The following is a 25,548-nucleotide window of genomic DNA, read 5'->3' on the forward strand; positions in this document are numbered from 1 at the left end:
GATGGTTCGAAATTAAAGGACTTCAGTCATGACACAATGTTCTTGAACAGGTAATAATTAAACACGTGACATTAAATAAATGACATTGGCGGTCCTCTGTAATATATTTAAATTGAGTGGCTTTTCACATCAAAAATAAAGTTTTCCATATGTTGTGCAGTAGTACTTCAAGTACTGCTTATGCTACTGTGAAGTTCAAATTCAGTCTGGTTGATGACCAGATTGTTCTTGGAAGGGATCTAGACTGGTTAGTCTGACAAGATTTTATTGGTGCTGAATTCATTTAAACCTGAGTTTGTAGGAAAGTCACCTTTTAAATTCAAAATAAAGGTAAATAGACCATATTCGTGATAGGGCCTCTACATAAACATGGTCTGCACAATATATGTGAAATTTCTTTTACAAATTGGCTCCTAAATAATTTATCTTGATCATACAATGCAGGACACCTGCCTCCCCTATAGCTCTACCCCACTTGATGAGTTCTCAGTTGCTAGTGTCCCAATGTGATGGACCTCTTCCCTTATCCCACTCTTTAATCAACTCTTCACTGCTTTTTAATACCACAATAAAAGCAGTGCATCTGGATAGGTGTAACCTCTGTAAAACCTTGGAAGCCATACCTGGACCCCAAGCCGTAGGGACAACCTATGATGTTTCTTTGAACACTGAATCTTTCATGTACGCTCACCTTGGCACTTTATGCAATGCATGTAGTCAGCTACAGGGTGCTGTACAGGTTCAGGACCATAGTCCAGCCCTATGAAACCCAGACCCATTTATTACTATAATATTTTTTATAAAAGGTGAACTTGGCCTTTAAACATCTCACTGTGCCAATTGAAGATATTCCTTCTAAATATTCTGCAGATAAGATGTCTGATCGCTCAATCACTCTTAGTGATTTGTAAAGCTTTTTTCTTATGAAAGCAACAAACGTGTCATACTTACCTGCTCTGTGCAATGGTTTTGCCCAGGGAAGCTCCGATCCTCTTTTTCTCAGGTCACCCGCAGTTACTCCTGGCAATAGAGCCTTGGCTTTCCTGTACACCGCTGAATCTAGATCGGGCTCAGATATGTTTTGGCGGGGCTGTATGCAGAAGATTTTTTCTACTTCAGTACGGTACAGTACGGTAACAAAAAAAAAAAATACTGCCTTTTGCAGCAACTTTACAGGCTCTCTTTATACTTGCAGGCCTTGCTGTATAGCCAGCTGTCACTGTGATACCTATCTGTCAAACTGCAACTAATTGGGCAATGGCAGTGAACAACCAACATGGTCTTGTGTACCAGGACCATGCCTTAATTGAGCAATTACAGCTCTGCTCATTTGAATGGATGCTCTAATACAGGTAATGAAACAAAGTTCCAGAATGGCCCTAATCTCCATTCACATGAGCAGAATCTTGTGGCGCATAGCCTGCCTGTAAAAGACAACTCACATATGTGCCCTTTGAAGGAGGACGTCTTTCTTGTGGGACACTCAATGGGTTCAATAAAGATGTCACAGGAGGAAAACGTTCTGCTCTCCCACAACCCCCCACCCCCCCTCCAAAAAAAATACCTTTAAATTCCTAAATTTTGCATGGTATCCAGAAGGTCAGTTAATACCTCTCTGAGACCAGGTGAATACCTGGCATCTGTAGACATCCACAATACCTATCTACATATTTCTCTTTATACAACTCATCATGCGATTTTTCCATGGAAGACAATCATTTCCATTGTTTCTCTACCTTTTGGCCTATCCTTTGTTCCCATAGTATTAACAAATCTCTTTTTGCCCTGCTGAGAACTCAGGGCATCCAGGTGTGAAAGACCTTCTGAAGAACTGCCCTTCCTTCCACTTGTCTACAAATGTCCACTGGACCAAATATGCTCTCCACCCTTCTCTTCACCTGAAATACTTAGGTCTAGTTCTAGACACATACCAGGCAAAGGTTATCTCTCCAGAGAAGAAAGTACTCCATCTGAACAGATGCTTGGGAATTGGAGGGTAAAGAGACATCCCGCAATGAAATGCTGCATAAGTTCTAGGCTTTGTGATAGCCTTCTTCGAGGCTGTATCATTCTGTCTTAATTGCTCACGCAGAAACTGCTGGGCAGTAACTTTCCTGATCCAATAATTTACTTCCCTGCACAAACTGACACAAGAAAGCACTGTTTTGAGTTATTCAAGGGTCTTAGGTTACAGGGAGTGCATAGGTGGGAGAATACAAGGTCAAGGGTGTTGTTGTTAGCGGGTGGTGGTTTGTGTCCATTGTGTTAGGTTAAAAGAGGAGGTTAGGTTGAGTAGTGGCTGAGGTGTCAACATTAACTGGGATGTTAAAGTCACCGAGGATGATGGCAGGCACCTCAGAGGAGAGAAAGTAAGGTTGCCATGCAGAGAAGTCATCAAGAAAGCATGAAACTGGGTTGGGAAGGTAGATGACTTCAATCCTTAAACAGGAAAAAAAAGACAAATACAGTGCACTTCAAAAGAGCAGAGGGACAGAGAAGGTGGTGTTGGAAGAACCTGGAAAGTTCTTTGTGGGGAAAAAAGAAGTCCACTCTGCCCCCTTTTCATCCACTGGGTCTGGGTGAGCGAGTCCAGAGGAGGCCACCATGGTAGAATGCAGTTGAGGAGACAGTCGGATTTCTGGAGCCAGGTTTCGGTAATGGCAAGTAGGTTGAGGAAGTGGGAGAAGAAGAGGTAATTGACAGTGGAAAGTTTGTTCGAGACTGAGCGGGCCCAGAAGGGCACATAAGAGGGTGGGGCCGGTGCGTGTAAGCAGGGTAATTGAGGTAAGAGAGTGAGGGTTGTGGCTGGTGCCAGGGAAGGGAGACTGCTGATTCTGTGGGTGGGAGTTTGATGGTGAAGGGCCACGGTTTGCGGCGATATCTCCGGAAGTTAGAAGTAGTAGTAGGAGCATGAGGGAGGTGAGGTGGGAGCGGAATTTATATGAGGGCAAATGCTACAGTGATTTTGGAGCGGTGACATTATGTAGGCTAAGAGAGAGCAGGAGATAAGTGCAATGATAGAGAGGGCAGAAGTGAGGGTGATATGTACAGGTTGTGGGGTGGGGAGGAGGGGTAAAGAAGAGCGAGTTTGAGGAGAGAGGGCATTATAGCAAAAAAGAAAGTTGGTAACAGCATGTTGGAGAGTGAGGAGAAATAAAAAGGAAGGCTGAGAGAAAGAGCTAGGATAGGAAAGAGCACTTGCAGACTACTTGGACTGGAGCACTAATGTTTGTACTTGCCTTAGTTAAGGTGCCTTAGTAAACCCAGTCTGAGAAATGCCATGGAATCATGCACTTAGGAAGTGGATTCAAAGAGGTTGCATCACATCAGCAGCTCTGAGATGCAGCAGATTATGAAAAACAAAAGGGATGGGGAAACAATCAAAATAATAATAAATATTTCTGATACACCAGACTTTAGCAAACTAAATGCGATTAGGATAGGGTTTACATCTACTTAACGTAATTTGTTTGTAGTAGATAAGGGAAAAGAGGGTTCTAAACAGGGAAAAGTTTCTGAAATGGCTAAAAAACATTTATGAGCTTCCTACTGCACAGGAGTTTGACAGCAAAATAATATGAAGTACACAAAATGCAGCGGTGCATTTCTGGTTATGGATTTGTTGCCAACAATTGTGTCAGCTGCTTGTCGACATATATTTTTTTTTTAGTAACTTAAGCACAGGTTATCTTTTCTTTATTTTAGTAAAATAATATGGTTCTTTGAGATTGTTTGGAGAATGGTCTAATGTGGGATATTTTGAGTTATTGGATAAAAGATCATACTGCTTATTCACAAATTGCACAAACAAAAACAAAATTGTGCACCTTCTATTTATACCACGGCATTGAAAATGAACATTACTCTGTAACAGTGTATAAATGAACCAATAGGCACACTCTAGGGCAGTCTTTCTTAGCCTTTTTTTCCCTAGAGAAATGCTTGAAATAATTTTCAGGTCTTGCCCCTGCTAATCCCCTGCTAATCCAATTGCATCGATGGCAAGTGGCAAGAATGCCCCTCTTACAGTCTGGGTGTCATGCAGCTGGCTTTGTCAAGTGTTGTTGACCCTGGAACAATGTATGCACCATCAAATGGGAGGTCAGACAGCCACAGCTCAGGGGAGCATTTAAATTATTCCCACAGAAACCCTCCGAATTCCACAGAAGCCTATTTGAGAATGGCTGCTCTAAGTCTATTTGTTTGTGAGAAACTGGTTATGAAAGCCATTTTTTTATGCCACTTGTCTTAACGTACTAAACAAATCAATGTTGTGGTCTGGCTAATTTTGTCAAACTCAGGATTCAAAAAACAACTGTGTTTAGTGTAAAATTATATCTGTGAACAGCAGCACTTTAAATTGCCTAATACCAAAAAAACTTAATTTGAACAGAAGTTATAAGTCAGTGAATAAACATTGATTAAAAATTTTTGACCAAGTCCTTCAGCCAACTTGTGCATAGAAAGAAATATTATCCTCATGCTCTCCCACATGAGTTCCACCACCACTGTTAAACACTGCCTTTTACCGCTAATTCAGACCTCCAAATTAAAGATGGGTCTTTAATCCACATCAGAAGGTTACGGCACCAGCCATTGATTAGGTAGCTGAGAATTTCAGGGTACATAAGCGGAACTCTCATTTAGTCATCTTCTCGCCTTACATCATAACAAAGATCCGGCAAAGAAAGCACAAACCCCATAGCATAATACTGCTGAGTTTATTGAAATAAAGACTAAAAGGCTACTCACAAACAAATTGTGTAAAATTGCATTGCAACGTCATTGCCACTGGTCCGGGTGGCATGACGATGTCAGCACAGGCTCCGCCCTGACCAGCGGCAGCTGCATTCTTGTACCTACCTATAATTTAGAGGTATAAATTAGCGGTAAGAGGCAGAGTTTAACAGTGGTGGTGGAACTCACATGGAAGAACACAGGAATATTATTGCTTCCTATGCACAATTTGGTTGAAGGACTTGGTCATGGATTTTTAATCTCTGTTTATAAATTAGTTTAATTACCAACTTTTAACATAGGTGCAATTTATTTTTTTTTTGCTTTGTATTGCTATAAACAGACAGCGCAACAAATAAGTGGTATATATTTTTTCTGTCCAACTGTAGCTGTTGTATCTGCAATGTTCCGAAGAGTAGAATGCGCTGCTAATGACTGTGGAAATGCTTGTGGTGATCTAAACCGTAATGCGACAGTGCTGACCCATTAAATAATTTAATGAAGTTCCTGACTCTTTCCCAATACACAGGAACATTTTAAAATGCCCCCCTGTTTGTAATTGTTTACATGGCAATATTTGTGTTTGCTTTGTATTGAAAATACAACAGTGGAATAGTTAGACTTGTGACAACAAATCAGATTACAGACTTTTCTGAAAGGTACGTCAAAAAAGGTAAGCAAATTTCTATCTGCTTGCTGATAGAACAACATAGTCAACATCCTCAGTTTACTTTTTCTCAGGTTTTATGAAATAAACTCTGAAATTCCAACATTTTGTAGTTAGAAGACTAGATACTTGAGATTGATATTGATTCTTATCGCTTTTAATTTACTTAATCTGGGTAGCAAAGACAGTGCCAGTATTTAGAACATAGTGGTTGAATCTCTTTGCTTATTTTTAACTTAATTTTGGCTTTTGGAGTATCTGACAGGCACATGTTCTAAACCGCTATTTCTTTCTAAATTTTGTGTAGTCACTTCACGCAAGCCAAGAGAAGATGAGAAAGATGGGCATGCATACAGATTTGTCTGCAGATTGGAAATGGAAGCAGATATAAAATCTGGAAGGTACTTGGAACACGGCGAGTATGAAGGCAATCTCTACGGCACAAAAATAGATTCAATTCATGAAGTAGTTTTGGCTGGCCGAACGTGTATATTGGATGTTAATCCACAGGTAATTTTATTTTCTAGATTTTTTTTTTTTTTTGAAATGTGGATCATATACTAGTGTTTTTATACATTTTTTGCTGTTCCAGAACATATTAAGTTTGCCAAATCATCCCATTAATTACTAACGATATACAGTAATTTACAGTAATTTATCCTAGGTTGTGTAGCTAATTAGTTGATGATTTAGTCTAATTAAATGCAGAAACTGTTAAACTTGGATATGCCAGAAACTAATATTGCTTTCCAGTCAAAACTTAGCTTGGGAAGTGTGGGCAAGTCTCTTCATCTGACACACCTATCATAAGGGGCAAAAAAAGCCTTGTACAGGTTCCAACCCTTTCCCATTTTCTTTTTTGCAAATAACCTAGCAAGATCCCCTTAAATAGTAGTGAATGTTTGGAGAGATCAAGGGTCAGTAATAAGTAAGCCAGGGCTCAGAGGTCAGTAATAAGCAACATTCAGTTCTGGGGTCATTAATATGTAACAAAGATTTTTCAGGTCAGTTTTAAGCAGAGTGCGGTGGTCATTAGTATGTAATGCAGAGTTAAGGGGTCAGTATTAACGCAGAGTGCAGGGGTCTGCCGTAAGTAACGGGAGTAACACTGTATGGATGGAAAAGCCTTCCAGCCTCACAGCCCTCAACATACAGCAGAGACGTGTGAGCCGAGCCCCCTATTTAGGAAGGGGGAGAGCCACTGTAGATGGAGTGCAGCTGTGGGAACATGTTGGCTAGAACATTCTCTTTTAATAGCTCAGGCAGCTGAAGTGGATGGAATCTGTTTGCCTTAAAACGGCCAACCATGACGGAAGGATGCTTAGTTGCTGGAAGAGCCAAGACTGAGTGGAGATTTGACTGCAAAGCTTGGTGACTGTGCACTGCAGTAAGTAGAAGAGGTGGTGCCCGGCTCTTGTAACAGCAGCCCTGGCTTGTCAGCTGGAGGGGAGGCAGAGTCCCAAAAATGCTGTGACTTTACAGTCGTTTGTGCCACAACAGGAGCTCCAAACATTAAAGATATATCAAAGCTGACGATAGATGGGTCAGTTTTTTGCTTTCTATTGCTGACTAGATTCCTCCACACATTTGAGGTAGGAGGGGGGAATTGCTCCAACTGAGCTATTGTATGCTGAAAACGGGGAGACTTCCCTGACAGCAAAATACATGGTTAGCGCTGCCAGCTGAAGCTAGCTATATATAGTCTGCAGTATTGATTGAGCACATTTATCGAACAGGTTGGTTATACAGAATTCAATTGGTAGATCGACTTCTGTACAACCAGCTTGCCCGTACATGGACAGAAATTTTGCCAGTCCCTGCTGAACCAGCCAAATTTTTGTTCCATGTATGGCCAGCTTTAGATTAAAATTTTCTGAACTGCTAACACAGTTCTCATTTAAAGGGATACGTTGACAGGTCAAGATTAGATGTAGTTCTTATTCAGTACGTTTTTTGTGTTTCAGTTATGTAATTCCTTAGAGACTTTGCATTTTGGAGTATGATGAATAGTTTCTTTTTTAGAAAAGTGGTGTACAGTCCTCCTATTTTCTGCAAACATTACAGATGCCCGCCAACTGAAACTTTCCACTTGTGCCAAATTACTCATTTTCTTCAGAAAATAAATGCCTGCATGGTCCCTAGAAACGCGGAGGAATCTCGGTTATATGTTCTGTTTTACTAGTCAATGTAACAAGCCTTCCTACCAAACAGCATGGGAATCAGACCTGGGTGAGATTGTAGAATAGGAAGTGTCAGCAACCATGGTCCTCAGGAGAATACTCAATACCTCCTTGGTGGGAGCGAACTATAAGGTGTTGTCTCGATGGTACCTTGTCCCGGCAAGGCTGTCAAAACTCTATCCTGGTACCTTGCACCTCTATTTTCGAGGTTGTGAGCAAGAGGGGAATATATATCATGTCTGCTGGTCCTTTCCGGAGGTCCAATGTTTCTGGATTAGAATATTCACTCAGCTGTTTGGTGATGGGAAGGAATATACCCAAAAAACAAAAACCGCATTGTTCACTGAATTTAAGATAAGATACCCAGACATCTCCAAACCCTCATAGTCTTTATTTTCCTAGCAGCTAAAATAACTATCACCGTGGTTAACATTACAGTGATTAAACACAAGTTATCCTGGATTATGATTAATGAAAAAATTGACAAGTATTAAAGACAAACAAATTAGGTTTTAAAAAGTGTAGAATCCCTGGATTAAGTATTTTCAAGCTCCCCTAGTCATCGGGACGCCCTAGGGTTCGGGTGCCTGGACCAAGGGGACCAGTTTCTGCCTCTTTCTCTCTTCCTTTCCTTTACCTTTCCTTTTCCTTTCCTTTTCCTTTCCTTTTCCTTTCCTTTTCCTTTCCTTTTCCTTTCCTCTTTTCTTAAATTCTTTACAATTTGATGTTTATATATTGATGCCAAGGAGGTGACCAAAGAGCCTCTCCCAATTTGATACATGATGGGATGAAAGCCTTCATGCCTTGAGGTACTGGGAACATTGCCTGTTATTGCACCCACACCTCTCAAAAGAACCATTTGATTTGAAGCTTATTATAATTTTCTTTCACAGTTACGATTTTACTTTGCCTGCTGTAATGGGGTCACTATAACTATTGAGCTTTACATCCTTTGTAAACTGTTTTATTTGGTTGGACCAGCCTGCTTGCACTAGTGCCTTTTGTCAGTATGTACCTTGTCTAAGATAAGCAGACCCCTGATTGCATCTGCGGGCGCATTCCTTGTTTTCATTACGTTTTCATTACTGAACTTACTAAAAAAAAAAAAATGTTTCTGAATGCATTTTTTTGGAAAAGAAAAGTGACATAAAACTTCGGTACACATTAGGCCGCTTTCACACCGGTGGACCGAATGTTTCCGCCTGTCAGGTTTATAGGTGGACCCGATCGGACCCTCCATTATCTTCTATGGAGCACGGAAGGTAAATGGACTTGTGTCCATTTACACCTGCCTACATTCGATCTGATCAGATAAAAAAACAGGCGAATGGTAATCTGTTCCCCATCCATCTAGCACATCAGGTGGCAGTCAGATGTAAACGGACAGGCAGTCTGTTTACATCCAACCACTCATAGAGGACAGCGGGCTGTGTCTGTTTCCGCTCTGCATAAACGGAGCAGACACAGACCACCCATCTGCTTGCTCAACAGTGATCAGTGGACAGATTCCTTGCTGAGCAAGCAGACTCCGCCCTGTGTTAGGGGCTCATACTGTAATGCATCTTAGCCATTCTTAGCAAGACTCTGAAAAGTCAGTTACTGCAGTGTGAAATCCGAGTTTCCTGTATCTTTGTGTTTGTCACATTTCTAACAAAGAAATATTTAACATGCACCAGCGTGCCTTTGTCCTTTTAAGTTGTAAATGCTGAAGAAAACAAGATTGCGAGAGCGCAGGATTATTAAAATGTATAATACATTTATTAAAAACATCCAAGCTTACATATGAAAAATGGTGTTCCAGCTTGAGTGCAGAGGTGGAGGATGTATGGATTTGGCTGGGTGGCAGGCTGATGAGGCCTCTAACACAGGAGTCGCAGCCAGTTTTTAATGTGTTCTACATTTTAATAATGTTAATATGTTTTTCACATATGCTGCTATGGATCATTCCCTGGTCTGTGTGTCCATGAGCTTTGCATTCTGTCCATCTTTTCTTAGTACCTGAAGCCATCTAGCCAGCCCATGAACACATGCACCATTTCAGCAGACTCTTGAAATCTGCCGTAAAGACTCCAGTATCGTGAGCATTAGGACCTTAGGCTATGGCACTGCAGACTGCTGCCTTTTAGTTGCTATTTAATTGCCTCTATTTGTGGACTTTATTGAACACTGACTGAGAGTGCTGGGAATTGTTGTTCTAAATCAGTGGTCTCAAAACTGTGGACCGGAGGCCAGATGTGGCCCTTTGCTTGCCTTTATCTGGCCCTTGCAGTACTATTGCTCCTACTGACACCAACAATGTGGGCATAATTCTTGCCACTGACACCAACAATGAAGCACTATTCCTCCCACTGACACCAATGATAGGGCACGATTCCTCCCATTGACACAACCAACAGAAGCATAATTCCTTCTACTGACGCCAACAATGGGGCACTATTCCTCTTACTGACACCAGTGATGGGGCTCTATTCCTCCCACTGATGTGGCATTGTTTACTCCCTCTGACACTAGAACGTTTTCTACTTCTGCTGGCCGCAGTCCAGCCCCCTTAAAATCTGAAGGACAGTAAACTGGCCCCTTATTTAGAATGTTTGAAGACTCCTGTTCTAAATTGTAAATGCAGCTGGTGAATAAAGCAGATCAGCACCTGAGTGGATGTGCTAAAGTTGAAGTACAGGCCAATCTGGATCAGTTGTTTTTCTTTATAGAATGCAGACTGAATTGAAGAGAAACTACTGTGTTCTCGCCAAAAAGCACAACACTGATGAATCAAAGAATATAACATAATAGAAATTTTACGATATTTCTTTATTGTGGGAGAATTTTTGTCAGGGCCTGACCCTGCAAGAATTGTGTCTGTACCCATTCCTCTTTTTCATCATTACATAAAACAGAATAGGAGAAGATTGTTTATCTGTATGCTGGCCAAACAAGACAATTAAATCTAGCTTTTGATTACTAAAACTATTTAACAGATCAAGGCGACCAGTAGACAGTGTTTGATATCACTAGAAAATTGATGTATGCCAGCATTAACTTCTACTGCTCTTTTGTCTAACTATTCTGAAGATATTTTAAGCAAAATCATTTAAATAAAATATTTTTTTTTCAGGCATTAAAAGTATTGCGGACTTCTGAGTTCATGCCATATGTAGTGTTTATTGCTGCTCCAGAGTTAGACACATTGCGTGCCATGCACAAAGCCGTGGTGGATGCTGGAATCACGACAAAGCTTCTCACTGTAAGTCGTTGCTCTTTTAATTATTGGCCTGCTGATTATATACATGCTCTGGTAACTTCAACAGCAGATCACTGATTGCCCTTTGTTTCAGCCTCATTACAAAGCAGTACCAGGTCTATGGCAGATGCAACAAGGGATTTATGTATTTTATGTATGAATCAAGTAATTTGAGTTTATGTTTAGTTGCCAAGCCTGATAGACTCCAGCTTGCTTCACAGGGGTTAAACTGAAAAATATTTAATGCCTGCCAAAAATGTTTTGAAGACTGATCATCAGATTATATTGAGTTCATTCCACATTTGCTTTTACCCAATTAAATTGCACATGTATAATAGGGAGTGCCTGAGCCAAACTAATCCAAACTAGAGAGCCCTAATACCGTTACTGCTGATTTTGGCAGTGATAAACACGGTGACAAGATATCCGGCTCATTTCCTAGCTCTCTCCTTTTGTGTCCTTTGACAAAAATTAGGTGAGTGCTGTGAGCAATTTATTTGTATTAAACCATGATTTAGGGTCTTAATGCAATTAGTCTGACAATGTGACATTGCAGTCTTTTGTGCATTGTGTCCAGTATTGTCCCCACATAACCTCAGCATGAAAAAAGATTTGTAGGAATTTTTTTTCCTGTTGGGTTTTGTGGAAATAGCACTTTTTCATTTTCTGGAAAAGAGAACGTGAATACTCCTTTTATAAAATACAAAGTAATGAAAACCTTTTTTTTTTTTTTTTTCTTTTGTGCTGGCTTTTGTTTGTTTATTACAGGTACTTGTATAGCGTTGTCAATTTACGCAGCGCTTTACATTTACATCAGTCCCTAACCCTCAAGGGGCATACAATCTGAGGTCCCTAACTTTTATTAATTCATACACATACTAGGATCCAATTAACCTACCAGCATGTCTTTGGCATGTGGGAGGTAACCGGAGTACCTGGAAGAACACACGCAGGCACAGGGAGAACATGCAAACTCCAGGCAGTTGGTGTCGTGGTTGGTATTCGAACCAATGACCCTAGTAGTGCCAGGCAGATGTGCTAACCATTTAGCCACTGTGCTGCCCATATCACACCCTGTCATGTTTTTGTATTTATTTTTACTGATGGCAAAATTTTGACAATTCTATATTTGCGCATTGCAGACATGAAAATGAGCACTCCCTTCTTGTGTTAAAGTAATGACTAAACCAAAAAAAACAAAAATGCAATATATTGTAGCTTGCCAGTCTTCAGTTGTGGTGGCTGCATTCGTTTTTTTCAGGCTCAGAATTATTTTTTTCTTTTTAGCATGCACAGAAAAAACTCTAGAGATCTTTGCACAATACACGTGTGTATTGGTGTCCATCCCCTGTAGGCCACTGTTCAAAATTATCTAACCATTGTCTCTGTCCCCTTGACAGCCTTAAGGAGCCTTTGATTTTACTATAAATGTGATGAAAAAATTCTCTAGCCAATATTTAGAAGAGGGTCAAGTTCACAAAATTGCCTACTAATATCAGAATTTTAATAGCAGAAAACTGCAGATCTCATTGTCTAGGAACATTTGATTTTTTTTTATAGGAAAAGGTTTCCTTTAAGGCCAAACTTGAGAGAAATACATAGCACAAAATTAAAGAGAATGCATCAAATCAGTATTTGTTACGTTCTTCAAGAGGATGCAAAAAATTACTTGATTTTAGCATATTTGACCAGCCGGATGCTTTTTTTTTTATCACAGAAGAGTATTGAAAAGCTCAAATCCAGCCTGTTGGATATAGATTATACAAGTTTAGTAGTATATTATATTATGTTGGTTTTTCTTATACATATTAAATTACAGTTTATGCATCTTGTCCCAGATAATTTGCTATAGCAAAAAGGAAAACTTTTAGATTTAGATGGGCCATCCCTGTTATAAATCTGAAGAGAAGGCTGTCCCTGGAAAGGAATGATGCTCTCTTTCATATATATGCTAAAGCAGTAATTTCATAGTAACTTATGGCTCAGACATACACATAGTACAGTCAGAACTAGCCATGATAAAGGAGGAGGATGACATCACAGAGGAACAGTTTGATAAAGCTAATTTGTCTTTCTAATGTGACTGTTTTTTATTAAAGTTTTGTTGGCCGTGAAAGATAAATGCTGAGAAGTAGGTTTTCATACCATTTGCAGCCCTAGACCTCTAGACAAGTGGTAGTGCCTGGGTTTGAATGGAGCATATTTGGAGAATACTATTACTTAATCCAAGTTTTGGTCTTCTTTCCGCCAGTGAAGGAGTTTTAATTTGAATATGGGGATTTTTTACTAAGGGTGTATTTACCTGGGTGTTTTAATGGATGGTGTTTTCTGGTATGTGGAAAACCTGGTCTGGTTTTATGGTTCATGTGCCCTTGTGGTCAGTGGTGTAAACTGCTGCCAGGGCTAGCTAGAACCCTTAAACAGCCTTCACAGGACTTTCAGAGAGACATAAAATCTGGGGTGCTCAGCTGTGGGACTGTCGACTTTCAGAAAGTCATGTGTCTATCCACCTCCCACATCCTGCTATTGGTTCTTTTAACCCCTTGATGCCGACGGCACACAAATATGCATCCTCACGGAACTGGGCATTTTCCGTGGGGCTGCATATTTGCGTACCTGTCTTTGTGCTGGGAGCGTGCCGCTCGGCAAGACCGCGGTGTAACTGAGAGCCCCGGGTCCCGTTCTAAGGATCGGGACCCGGGACTCCCGATTCCAGGTCATGTAATAGCCTCTGATTGGCTATCACAGTGATCAGTCACTGTGCAGCGCGGCCCCCTTGTTTTTTCTCTCTCCTCTATGAATGGAGAAGAGAGATACAGTGCATCTCTCTAACTCCGGGCATAGAGAGAAAAAAATGTTTGTTAGAAAAAAAAAAAAGATAAATATTAAAAAATAAAGAAAAATACCTAGATCAAGGTTTGATCTAGTTCAGTGCCAGGGTTAGTGTTTGGGTCAAGGTCAGGGTCAAAGCTGAAGGTCAAAGGTCAGGATTTAAAAGAAAATTGTGTCAGTGTGTTTTAGGTAAAAAAAAAAAAAAAAGACAAAAACAAAATGCACACTATTGTTTCTGGGCTGTACTACGGGTACAAAGAACAAATAACATACACATATATGGTATCGCTGCGATCATCAAGAAGTGGAGAATTTATTTTAGGTTGTTCTTTGGTGATAGGTTATGGTCGTAACAAGAAACACACGGCTAAATAAAAAAAAAATTTTTTTTTTTACTATTTTAGGCCAGTTTTCCTTTGATAGTAAAAAAAATTTTGGAGCTATCCATTACCATTTACCACCAAATGAAAGCCCAGTTTGTCCTGAAAAAATCAAGGTATAATCCACCTGGATGTACAAAGTAGTTGTGATGATATGTACGGATTTACTATCACATGTCAACATTGCAGAATTGTGCTTAGGCATTTAGATTTGTTTTACCCTTAGGCATGAAGGGGTTAAAGAGAAACGTTTTGTGGGAGAGACACAGATGCTGCTATTCTAGACTTCTGCAAATGTTAGTTTCCTGGCTGTCATACTTTGACTTTGTCACCAACCAAGAACAAGTATAGTACCCGCAAGTTAAGAAGTCTTTGACTTTACTCTTATTTTCCTAATGTGCGTATTTATTTTGGTTGAGTGACCTGGCATAACCAGGCAAACTTGCAATTTTAGAAGGTTGGCAACATATACAGTGGATGTAAAAACTATACACACTCCTGTTAAAATGTCAGGTTTCTGTGATGTAATAAAATGAGACAAAGATAAATCATTTCAGAACTTTTTCCACCTTTTTAATGTGACCTACAGTATAAACTGTACAACTCAATTGAAAAAAAATTGAAATCTTTTAGGGGGGGAAGTAAACATAAAAAAACTAAAACAATGTGGTTGCATAAATGTTCACACCCTCTTATAACTGGAGATGTAGCTGTGTTCATAATTAAGCAATCACATTCAAAATCATGTTAAATAGGAGTCAGTATACACCTGTCATCATTTAAAGTGCCTCTGATTAACCCTAAATAAAGTTCAGCTCTTCTAGTAGGTCTTTCCTGACACTGTCTTAGTCACTTCCTACAGCAAAAGCCATGGTCTGCAGAGAGCTTACAAAGCATCAGAGGGATCTCATTGTTAAAAGGTATCAGGAGAAGGGTACAAAAAAATTTCTAAGGCATTAGATGTACCATAGAACACTGTGAAGACAGTCATCATCAAGTGGAGAAAATATGGCGCAACAGTGACATTACCAAGAACTGGACTTCCCTCCAAAATTCATGAAAAGAAAACTGGTCTGGGAGGCTGCCAAGAGGCCTACAGCAACATTAAAGGAGCTGAAGGAATATCTTGCAAGTGCTGGCTATGTGGTACATGTGACAACAATCTCCCGTATTCTTCATATGTCTGGGCTATGGGGTAGAGTGGCAAGATGGAAGCCTTTTCTTGCAAAGAAAAAAATCCAAGCCTGACTAAATTTTGGGAAAATGTGTTATTGTCTGATGAAACCAAGGTTGAACGTTTTGGCCAAAATTCTAAAAGATATGTTTGGCGCAAAAACAACACTGCACATCGCCAAAAGAACAGGTGAAACAAAGTAAAAAAAAATAAAAAATCACTCAAATATTCATGCTCCACACTGTAACACAGTGTATGTCACTTGATGAAGTGCAGCCCTCTAAAGATCGGGGAATCTGAGCACTGTCAAGAGAAACCACAATAAGACACTCTCACTTTTTGTGCATTCCCGTGATGAAAAATTTTTATTAAAAAATAAGGAACAAATGCATACTCACAAAAAGACCATAAAAACAGACTGAGCCAAATCGTTCAGTCTCAGACATGGGGGGACCTGTGAAAACAACTACCCTGTTGGAAATAGCTGACATGTTTCAGAAGGTTTACTCCCTTCCTCATAGCTAAGACAACCAAGAGGTGCCAATGCCCCATATATAGGGAAAAGACTAGGTGTAAAATGTTTACCATACCCCCTTTGTATGGAGATAACAAGATCAGAACCAACCAGGGGCCGTCCAACATACGCACCACAGCTGTAGAAATACCTGGATGAAAACTGTAAATAATACTCCATAGGCAGTAAAAATGCTGCAAGAAAATACAATCCCTATTAACATGTACATCGATGCATGAAAACTATGTGACAAAGAGAAATAATGTAAATGCAAACATTTTTTATCCATCTGGGATGATAATGACTCTCAGCGTGTAGGTATGAGTTGCCTGTTGTGGGTTTGAAATGAGTATTAGACACTATGTGTGAATCTGTCCCGACCCTGAGTTCTAGATCCAAAAAGACCATACTGCTATCATCTACCACATGATTGAACTCAATGCCATAAGGATTCGTTTGACCGTGGTGAATGAACTGGTTTAATATACTTTATATTATTTTTTCTTATGTTGTTTTCGGCCCCTTGCAACCTAGCCATTCCCCTCTGTGAGGTGCAACAAGCGTTACTTCCGCCCTTTTTTCATTTTTTCCTCTCTTGTTCTGCTTGACTGTAATGATGCACTTCCAGTGCGCCACTATTGGCAGTTTCCCCCCTGGGTGTGTGGGACATGGCACGTGCGCCTCCACTAGACATGAGAGGCATGCATGTGCACCAGCGGTGGCTCATTTCCGGAGCGCCGGCTGGTGGTCACATGTCTGTGGCTTGCGCTCCATGCATTACACCATGAGGCTGGAAGGGACAACCGGCTCTCCAGTTCACTCGGAGTATCTTGTTGGCACATCAGTAAGTGATCCACCTCCACAATTCACTATATTTTTTCACATTTACATTGATTATTTCTCTTTGCCACATAGTTTTCATGCATCGTTGTATATGTTAATAGGGATTGTATTTTCTTGCAGCATGCAGGGATGTGGAAATGTTTTAAAAAAGCTACTTGTCCAAGGACTAAATCGGGGTCCCAAACTACTTGTCTCTTATGACAATCTATTTGTCCTGATAAAAAAATAATAATTTTAATCAAAACCGTATTTAAATAAGGTCTTTATTTTTATACTATTACTGAATGAGACAGTTTTATCACTAGGGATTTTTAATGGATGTATGTCCCTTTTTAAACCATGAAATGACTTTGCCAGGATGGAAAATATGAAGGTTGATGTTTTTTATTAGGCGGTGATATGGGGAGGTGATATTAGGAATATCTGGGGCTTTTAACCACATGCCACCCAGCCACTGTAGAAATACGTTGGCAGGGCGGCAGGGCTGGGCAAAACCACGTTTTAAAACGTGTGTTTGCAAAAGAGGTAGGGGGCGTGCCTCCGCCCTACCTGTCCCACCGAACACGGCCGCGGATGTCAGTCGCCGGGTCACAGCCGGTCGTTACCGGCTGTGTCCCGCCGATTAGAGGCAATCACTGACAGAGAGCAGGGCTGCAGTAGCTCTGCTCTCTGTTAGTTCCTGACATGCTGAGCAGGAGAGAAGAGTTTATCTCTCCCGATCAGCTGTCCCCTGCAGTACACACTCCGCCCCCTAGTAAAACACTCCCCTCACACAGTTAACCCTTTCAGTAAATAAAAGTTAACTCCTTCCTCCCCAGTGCCATTAGTACAGTGTCAGTGTTTTGTTTTTGTTTTTTTGCACTGATCACTGTATTGGTGTCACTGGGGATGTCAGTGACCCCAAGTCTGTTCCCCCCCAGTGTCAAATTGTCCGCCGCAGTCCCGCCATAAGTCGTCGATCGCAGCCATAAGTCGCTGATCGCCGCCATTATTAGTATAAAAAAAAATTTAAAATACCAGTATCTTTACCGCCATTTGTAAATGCTATAACTTTCACGTAAACCAATTAATTTACATGTATTGGGTTTTTTTTTTTTTAGCAAAGACATGTCGCAGAATGCATTTTGGCCGAAATTTATGTTGAAATTTGATTTTTACATTTTTTTTACTGTACGTGTTTTATAGCAAAAAGTCCAAAATATTTTTTTTTTCTCAAAATTGTCAGCTTTTTTTTTTATAGTGCAAAAAATAAAAAATGCACAGGCGATCAAATACCACCGAAAGAAAGCTCTATTTGTGTGAAAAAAGGACATAAATTTAATTTATGTACCGTATTGCATGACTGCACAATTGTCCATTAAACTAGCGCAGCGCATTATAGCAAAAAAATGGCGTAAATTGCAGTATGTATACCATAGTTTGTAGACGCTATAACTTTCACACAAAGCAATCAATATACACTTATTGGGATTTTTTTTTTTACCAAAAACATGTAGCAGAATACATTTTGGCCTAAATTTATAACTAACTTTGAGTTTACTATATATTTTTTACAGCTGAAAGTAAAAAAATATTGTTTTTCTTCAAAATTTTTGGTCTTTTTTTGTTTATAGCGTGAAAAATAAAAAGCGCGCAGGTGATCAAATACCACCGAAAGAAAGCTCTATTTGTGTGAAAAAAAGGACGTAAATTTCGTTTGGGTGCAGCATTGCATGACCACGCAGTTATCAGTTGAATTAGTGCAGCGCCGAGTAACAAAAAGAGGCCTGGTCATTAAGGGGGGTAAATCCTCAGGAGGGCAAGTGGTTAAAAAAAATGGGCTTTATGGCGACCTCATTTTTTTAAATATTTTTAACATTGCACGGTTTATCTCCTCTTCCTCTCACTGCCTGTCTCCAGCACTGCACCCAGGGACATCAAAGTCCCCATCTTTACCCCTATACATCAGAGTCCCCCCTTACATCGGTGTCCAGCGTAATCCCTGCTTACATTAGACCCTGGCAGAATGCCCCCTTCAGTCAGAGCTCAGCGGGGTGCCCCCTTCAGTCAGAGCTCAGCTGCTAACTGAACATGAAATAGTTAAGTGTGAAGCTCTTGGAAGAACAGGGAGTGGGGAGGTAGATAAGAGAAGAGAAAAAGGTGGGGAAAGCTCAGTGGCAGAGCACAGACCGCTCATCCCCAGGCTGCTTGCTGCAGGCTCGACATCGCAATCATACATTCAGATGGATCTTCACATTTCCCACCCACGGGGCAGTCACAGAGGAGAGGGGTGGGAAGAGGTGGAGAAAAACTTTCTCTCTCCTCTCCTGTCTATGGGGGGGAAGTGTGCTGTCTGAATGAGTGTCAGACACTGGCATGCACAGCTGCAGCCTGTCCGCTCCGGAGTTTACATTCTTAAGCATGCCCTGCTACTTGCCCGCAGCAAGGCTAAATGTAAGGAAAAGCAACCTGCCTGGCGCCTGGAACTACATGTCCCAGGGATCGGGCGATAGGATTTGCACATCCCTGAGCATGTTTACTGCAAATGGAGTGTTATTTACAGTTTTCATGCAGGCATTTCTATAGCTGTGGGGCTTATGTTGGGTGGCCCCTGGTTGGCTTCGCCCTTGTTATCTCCATACGGTGGGGGTGTGGTGATGTTTTACACCTGGTCTTTCCCCTATATATGGGGCATTGGCACCTCCAGTTGTCTTAGCTCTGAGGAAGGGAGTGTGTCTGCCGAAACACGTCAGCTATTTTCAACCGGACAGTTGTTTTCACAGGATCCTTGTCTGGGACTGAAAAATTTGGCTCAATGTCTGTTTTTATGGTCTTTTTGTGAGCATGCATTTGTTTTACCACGATAATGCACGAGGAGAGTGTGCCGCCTTGTGTTTTCTCTTGACATCACCAAAAGAACATCATACCCACAGTGAAGCATAGTGGTGGCAGCATCATGCTTTTTTGCGGCCGTTTTTTTTTTTTTTTGTTTTTTTTTGTTTTGTTTTTTTTCAGCTGAAACTGGGGTCTTTGTCAAAGTAGAGGGAATTATGAACAGTTCCAAATACCAGTCAATATTAGCACAAAACCTTCAGGCTTCTGCTAGAAAGCTGAACATGAAGAGGAACTTCATCTTTCAGCATGACAACGACCCAAAGCATATACATCCAAATCAACAAATGCCGCGTCCCCTAAACAATTAAAGTTTTGGAATGGCCCAGCCAGAGCCCAGGCCTGAATCCGATCGAAAATCTATGTGGTGATCTGAAGAGAGCTGAGCACAGGAGATGCCCTCGCAAATTGACAGATATGGTGTGTTTTTGTAAGGAAGAATGGGCAAATATTGCCTAGTCAAGATGTGCTGTGCCATGCCGATAGACCCATACCCAAAACAACTGAGTGCTGTAATAAAATCAAAAGGTGCTTCAACAAAGTATTAGTTTAACGGTGCGCACACTTATGCAACCATAATATTTTAGCTTTTTATTTTTACTTCCCTTCACCTAAAAGATTTCAGTTTGGTGTTCAACCGAGTTGTACAGTTTATAGGTTACATTACAGGTTCTGAAATTATTTATCTGTCTCATTTTTTTACATCACAGAAACCTGACATTTTAACAGGGGTGTGTAGACTTTTTATATCTCCTGTATATTCCTCATAGAAAATGTTAGAGTACTTTAAAGTGGTTATAAAGGCTATGAGTTTTTTTTATATATACAGTCAGGTCCATAAATATTGGGACATGGACACAATTATAACATTTTTGGCTCTATACACCACCACAATGGATTTGAAATAAAACAAACAAGATGTGCTTTAACTGCAGACTGTCAGCTTTAATGTGAGGGTATTTACATCCAAATCAGGTGAACGGTGTAGGAATTACAACAGTTTGCATATGTGCCTCCCACTTGTTAAGGGACCAAAAATAATGGGACAGAATAATAATCATAAATCAAACTTTCACTTTTTAATACTTGGTTACAATTCCTTTGCAGTCAATTACAGCCTGAAGTGTGGAACGCATAGACATCACCAGACGCTGGGTTTCATCCCTGGTGATGCTCTGCCAGGCCTCTACTGCAACTGTCTTCAGTTCCTGCTTGTTCTTGGGGCATTTTCCCTTCAGTTTTGTCTTCAGCAAGTGAAATGCATGCTCAATCGGATTCATGTCAGGTGATTGACTTGGCCATTGCATAACATTCCACTTCGTTCCCTTAAAAAACTCTTTGGTTGCTTTTGCAGTATGCTTTGGGTCATTGTCCATCTGCACTGTGAAGCGTCCAATGAGTTGTGAAGCATTTGGCTGAATATGAGCAGATAATATTGCCCGAAACACTTCAGAATTCATCCTGCTGCTTTTGTCAGCCACCATGCCACCATGCTTCACTGATGAGGTGGTATGCTTAGGATATGAGCAGTTCCTTTCCTTCTCCATACTCTCCTCTTCCCATCACTCTGGTACAAGTTGATCTCGGTCTCATCTGTCCATAGGATGTTGTTCCAGAACTGTGAAGGCTTTTTTACATGTCGTTTGGCAAACTCTAATCTGGCCTTCCTGTTTTTGAGGCTCGCCAATGGTTTCCATCTTGTGGTGAACCCTCTGTATTCACTCTGGTGAAGTCTTCTCTTGATTGTTGACTTTGACAGACATACACCTACCTCCTGGAGAGTGTTCTTGATCTGGCCAACTGTTGTGAAGGGTGTTTTCTTCACCAGGGAAAGAATTCTTCGGTCATCCACCACAGTTGTTTTCCGTGGTCTTCCGGGTCTTTTGGTGTTGCTGAGCTCACCGGTGCGTTCCTTCTTTTTAAGAATGTTCCAAACAGTTGTTTTGGCCACGCCTAATGTTTTTGCTATCTCTCTGATAGGTTTGTTTTGTTTTTTCAGCCTAATGATGGCTTGCTTCACTGATAGTGACAGCTCTTTGGATCTCATCTTGAGAGTTGACAGCAACAGATTCCAAATGCAAATAGCACACTGGAAATGAACTCTGGACCTTTTATCTGCTCATTGTAACTGGGATAATGAGGGAATAACACACACCTGGCCATGGAACAGCTGAGAAGCCAATTGTCCCATTACTTTTGGTCCCTTAACAAGTGGGAGGCACATATGCAAACTGTTGTAATTCCTACACCGTTCACCTGATTTGGATGTAAATGCCCTTAAATTAAAGCTGACAGTCTGCAGTTAAAGCACAGCTTGTTCGTTTCATTTCAAATCCATTTTGGAGGTGTATAGAGCCAAAAATGTTAGAATTGTGTCGATGTCCCAATATTTATGGACCTGACTGTATGATGTATTTCTAAATGCACCACATATAACTGGCTAATAATATTTTTCCCCTGATGGATCATGCGTTATAACTTTTTTGTTTTCCTGCGGATCAGCTATGGTTCTCTATGTGCAGGACTTGTTTTCAACCTCTTATACTCAAACTTTCATGCAAAATGTGCTTTTGTTGGTGGATCATCTTGTTGATTTGTATATAAGAGGAAATGCAGGTATTGAAGTTCTAAGGGATTGTTGTCCATTTTTTTGTGTTTTTGTTTTGTTTTCTTTTTAATGTGCAACAATGTGGTATATTGTAGTATCCTGTGCCATTTTCTTAGTTTTGGTTAAGATGTTTGGTAATTGGGCTATGTAGTCACACTACACCTGGGCCGACTTGGCTCTTAAACCAAAGTACACGTTTTTGTGAGCATGTAATATTTTTTTTTCTTTTCTTTTTTTAGGATACTGACCTGAAGAAGACAGTTGATGAGAGTGCTCGAATTATGAGAGCCTATAACCATTATTTTGACCTCACCGTTGTAAATGACAACTTAGACAAGGCCTTTGAGAAGCTCCAGGCAGCTGTTGAGAAGTTGCGAGTGGAACAGCAGTGGGTTCCAATTAGCTGGGTCTACTGACTTCTTGAGCTATAAATTTTATTAACCAATAATAGACACTACGCAGCGGGAGCTTCTACGGAGTGGAGACCTGGGTTCCTTGTATTTGTTTCCACGTAAGGATTGAAAGGATCGTACACTGTTCTGAATTTTTATAGAACACTTTGAAGGGAAAGTGTACTTAAATATGTAATTTATTTTAATTTTTATAACTTTTTAAAGATAATCTTTCTATTCATAATACATGAAGGAAATGCGTTAAAGCATTTTTTTGTGATTCTTAATTTGGTACGTATTTTTTTTTTTTCATCTGAGAAAGTTTGTCATTAATATTTTGGTCTTACATTTTCACTGTGATTACAAAGGATACTTGAAATAATTTTCTAAGTCTATGTCGTTTGATACATAAATGGATTAAAATGTATTTGTATATGTCATCAACTTTTTTTTGCTAGGAAAAAAGTAACAGAACTGTAAGTCATTGTGACATCCTTTTCTTATATGAAGATCTGACTATTGCAAGTAAGATAAGGCTGCTGTAGCAGTCCAAGGGCAATACCTATCATTATTGCAAGGGGCCTTTGTTTTATATATTTTATTCAGTATAAGTGAGAAATGTGCAGATGACTTTTAAGAGTTTGGTCCAATTAAAAAGCAGGATGTTGTTATAAAATGATGAGTTTTGTGAAAACACTTTTACCTATATTGCTAGCTTTTGCAGAGCAGCTGTTATGCAAGCTGACCACCCAACACCCCTTATTGATATGTGTATCTGTCCTCCCCACTACATTATTGTGATGGATAGTCCCTGTGGAAAGTACATAATCATATAGGCAAAGTTTTTTTTTTTTTTTTTTTTTCTTAATCAAAAATGTAAACATTTCAAAAGTTTAATTTTGTTTTTAAGATGACCTACCAGAACTTTTTATCTGGGTCATATCTAGCACTGGTGACTTGTATGACAGATCTGTGTTACTATTGCTGTCTGTGTCCCCATTTGGGAGATTCTCTGTACTGTGTGTAAGACAAAACAGGGAGTGAAGGAAAATATCCCCACTTCCTTTCAATCTAACAAATGTCAGAACCGGAAGTGAGGGGAAATCCCTTCAGCTGAGATGCAGGCAGCAATAATAAAAAAAAAATATATATAATGGGGGAAATTGCCTCACTTCCTGTTTGTGATATTTTGAACTGGATGAGAAACAAAATTCCCTCTATAGGCACACAGTCATCTAAATGTGGTGCTAACCTTCATGTACATTTGTCAAAACTTATACCAAAAGGTTGGGCTGCAGTTGGGACTTGGGTCCATGCAGGGCAAAGCAGCAGGCTCTCTTTAACTTTCCAGCACACATACTTAGTTTCCTTCACTCCCCTGCTGTTCTGTTTGGCAGTCCAGAGCAGGAGATGCCAGCTTGTGTAACGTATGTCAGTGACATTGCAGCTTGCACAGGGCTATGGACTCCCCTCATGTAACAAGGTTAGTGATTGACCCAGCGCTATCACATAGTTGGGAGTCATATGCTGCGGCACACATGGAGATGCCAGGTATTTCCTTCACTCCCGTAACTAGAATGGAGTCAAGAGCAAGTAAAGAAAAGGCGAGTATGTGCTGTTGGCAAGGTATAAAGTGAACTTGTTGCTTAGCTGTGGATGAGAAAAATACAGGTTTGCTTTAAACCGGGGGACAGCCTTTGGCTGAGCCAAGTAATTAAAGCTAGCTGTAGAGTGTGTGTGTGTGTGTGTGTGTGTGTGTGTGTGTATCACTGCTGAACTGGCTGAATTTCAATCAGTGTATGACCAGCTTAAGGTTGCCATAATTTAAAGCTTCAACTAAGGCAAGTTAGCAAGCAATATGACCAGTTGTTTTTGACAATTTAAACTTGTAGAGATAAACTATTGGTTCCAAACTTCAGAAGCAATCCGCATCACACAAATACAGTATTATCTGGTTATTTTTTACAAATTATTTTACCATACAAGTTGAATTACAAAAAAGACTGATTTATCAGAGCGCAGTTTGTGTCTTTCTGCTAGACATGACCACTGTTAGACTTGTGATTATGTTCCAGAGAATAGCCTGATGAAGGAATGGAGGTAACTACATGCCAAATACTTTGCTTCATAACCACAGTCTTTACTGAACCTTCATTAGATGACCAGCATGAAAATGTCATATGCATTTCAGGCATCTGGGCAGGAAGTTGTAGCAGATGCTGTCTCAAAGGGTAACAAAGTGCATTCTCTGGCAGTCATTGGATAAAAAGTCAATAAAGATAGTGATTTTACTGGATAGTTGTTGGGCCAGTGCTAGCAAGTTTCTAACATCTCAACTGTCCGTTTCTATAATGCATTGCTTTAGGCAGGAAAATGAATTTAATGGATTTAGATACATGATCCTGGATTTACAATTAGGTCCATGTATATTTGCACACAGGCACAATTATATTTTCTTTCAGGTATTTACCAAAACATATTCAAGCTATAGTTATATAATGGATATAGGCTGAAAGTGCAGACTCTCAAGTTTAATTTGAGGGTATGTACATCCAAATTGGAAGAGGGGGTTAGGAATTACAGCTCTTAAGAGTAGCCACCCCCCCCCCCTTTTTTTCAAGGAACCAAAAGTAATTGTACTATTGAATATAATCATTAATAAAATGTTCATTTTTAATATTTTGCTGAGAATCCTTTACTGCCAATAACTGCCTGAAGTCTGGAACCCATGGAGATTACTTAAGACTGGGTTTCCTCCATTCTGATGCTTTGCCAGGCTCTAACTGCAGCTGTCTTCAGTTGTTCTTTGTTTGTGGCCTTTAGTTTTGCCTTCAGCAAGTGAAATGCATGCTCAATTGGGTTGAGGTCAGGTGATTGACGCGGCCATTGCAGAATATTCCACTTCTTTTCCTTCAAAAGCTCCTGGGTTGCTTTTGCAGTGTGTTTTGGATCATTGTCCGTCTGTACTGTGAAGCGCCGTCAAATCAACTTTGCTGAATCTGGGCTGACCATATATCTCTAAACACTGCAGAATTCATGTAGCTGCTTCTGTTTTCTGTCACATCATCAGTAAACACCAATGACCCAGTGCCACTGGAAGCCATGCATGCCC

The 25,548-nt window shown here is 40.2% G+C and overlaps 1 protein-coding gene across 2 annotated transcripts in view; it reads left to right on the plus strand.

Moving 5' to 3' along the window:
• The window catches only part of PALS2 (protein associated with LIN7 2, MAGUK p55 family member), a 154,780-nt gene extending 131,909 nt beyond the window's left edge, over nt 1–22,871 (plus strand). For both annotated transcript variants that reach the window (XM_089673208.1, XM_089673207.1), the window contains exons 10-12: nt 5,712–5,914; nt 10,697–10,825; nt 22,284–22,871. In XM_089673208.1, coding sequence (XP_089529334.1) covers nt 5,712–5,914; nt 10,697–10,825; nt 22,284–22,460 — 509 coding nt within the window. In that variant the 3' untranslated portion in view covers nt 22,461–22,871. The remainder of the gene's footprint in view (nt 1–5,711; nt 5,915–10,696; nt 10,826–22,283) is intronic.
• Nucleotides 22,872–25,548: the final 2,677 nt, after the last annotated feature.

Source organism: Staurois parvus, unplaced genomic scaffold, assembly GCF_062004578.1.
Source record: "Staurois parvus isolate SC_StPar_1 unplaced genomic scaffold, SC_StPar_1.0 ptg000136l, whole genome shotgun sequence".
Classification (NCBI taxonomy): domain Eukaryota; kingdom Metazoa; phylum Chordata; class Amphibia; order Anura; family Ranidae; genus Staurois; species Staurois parvus.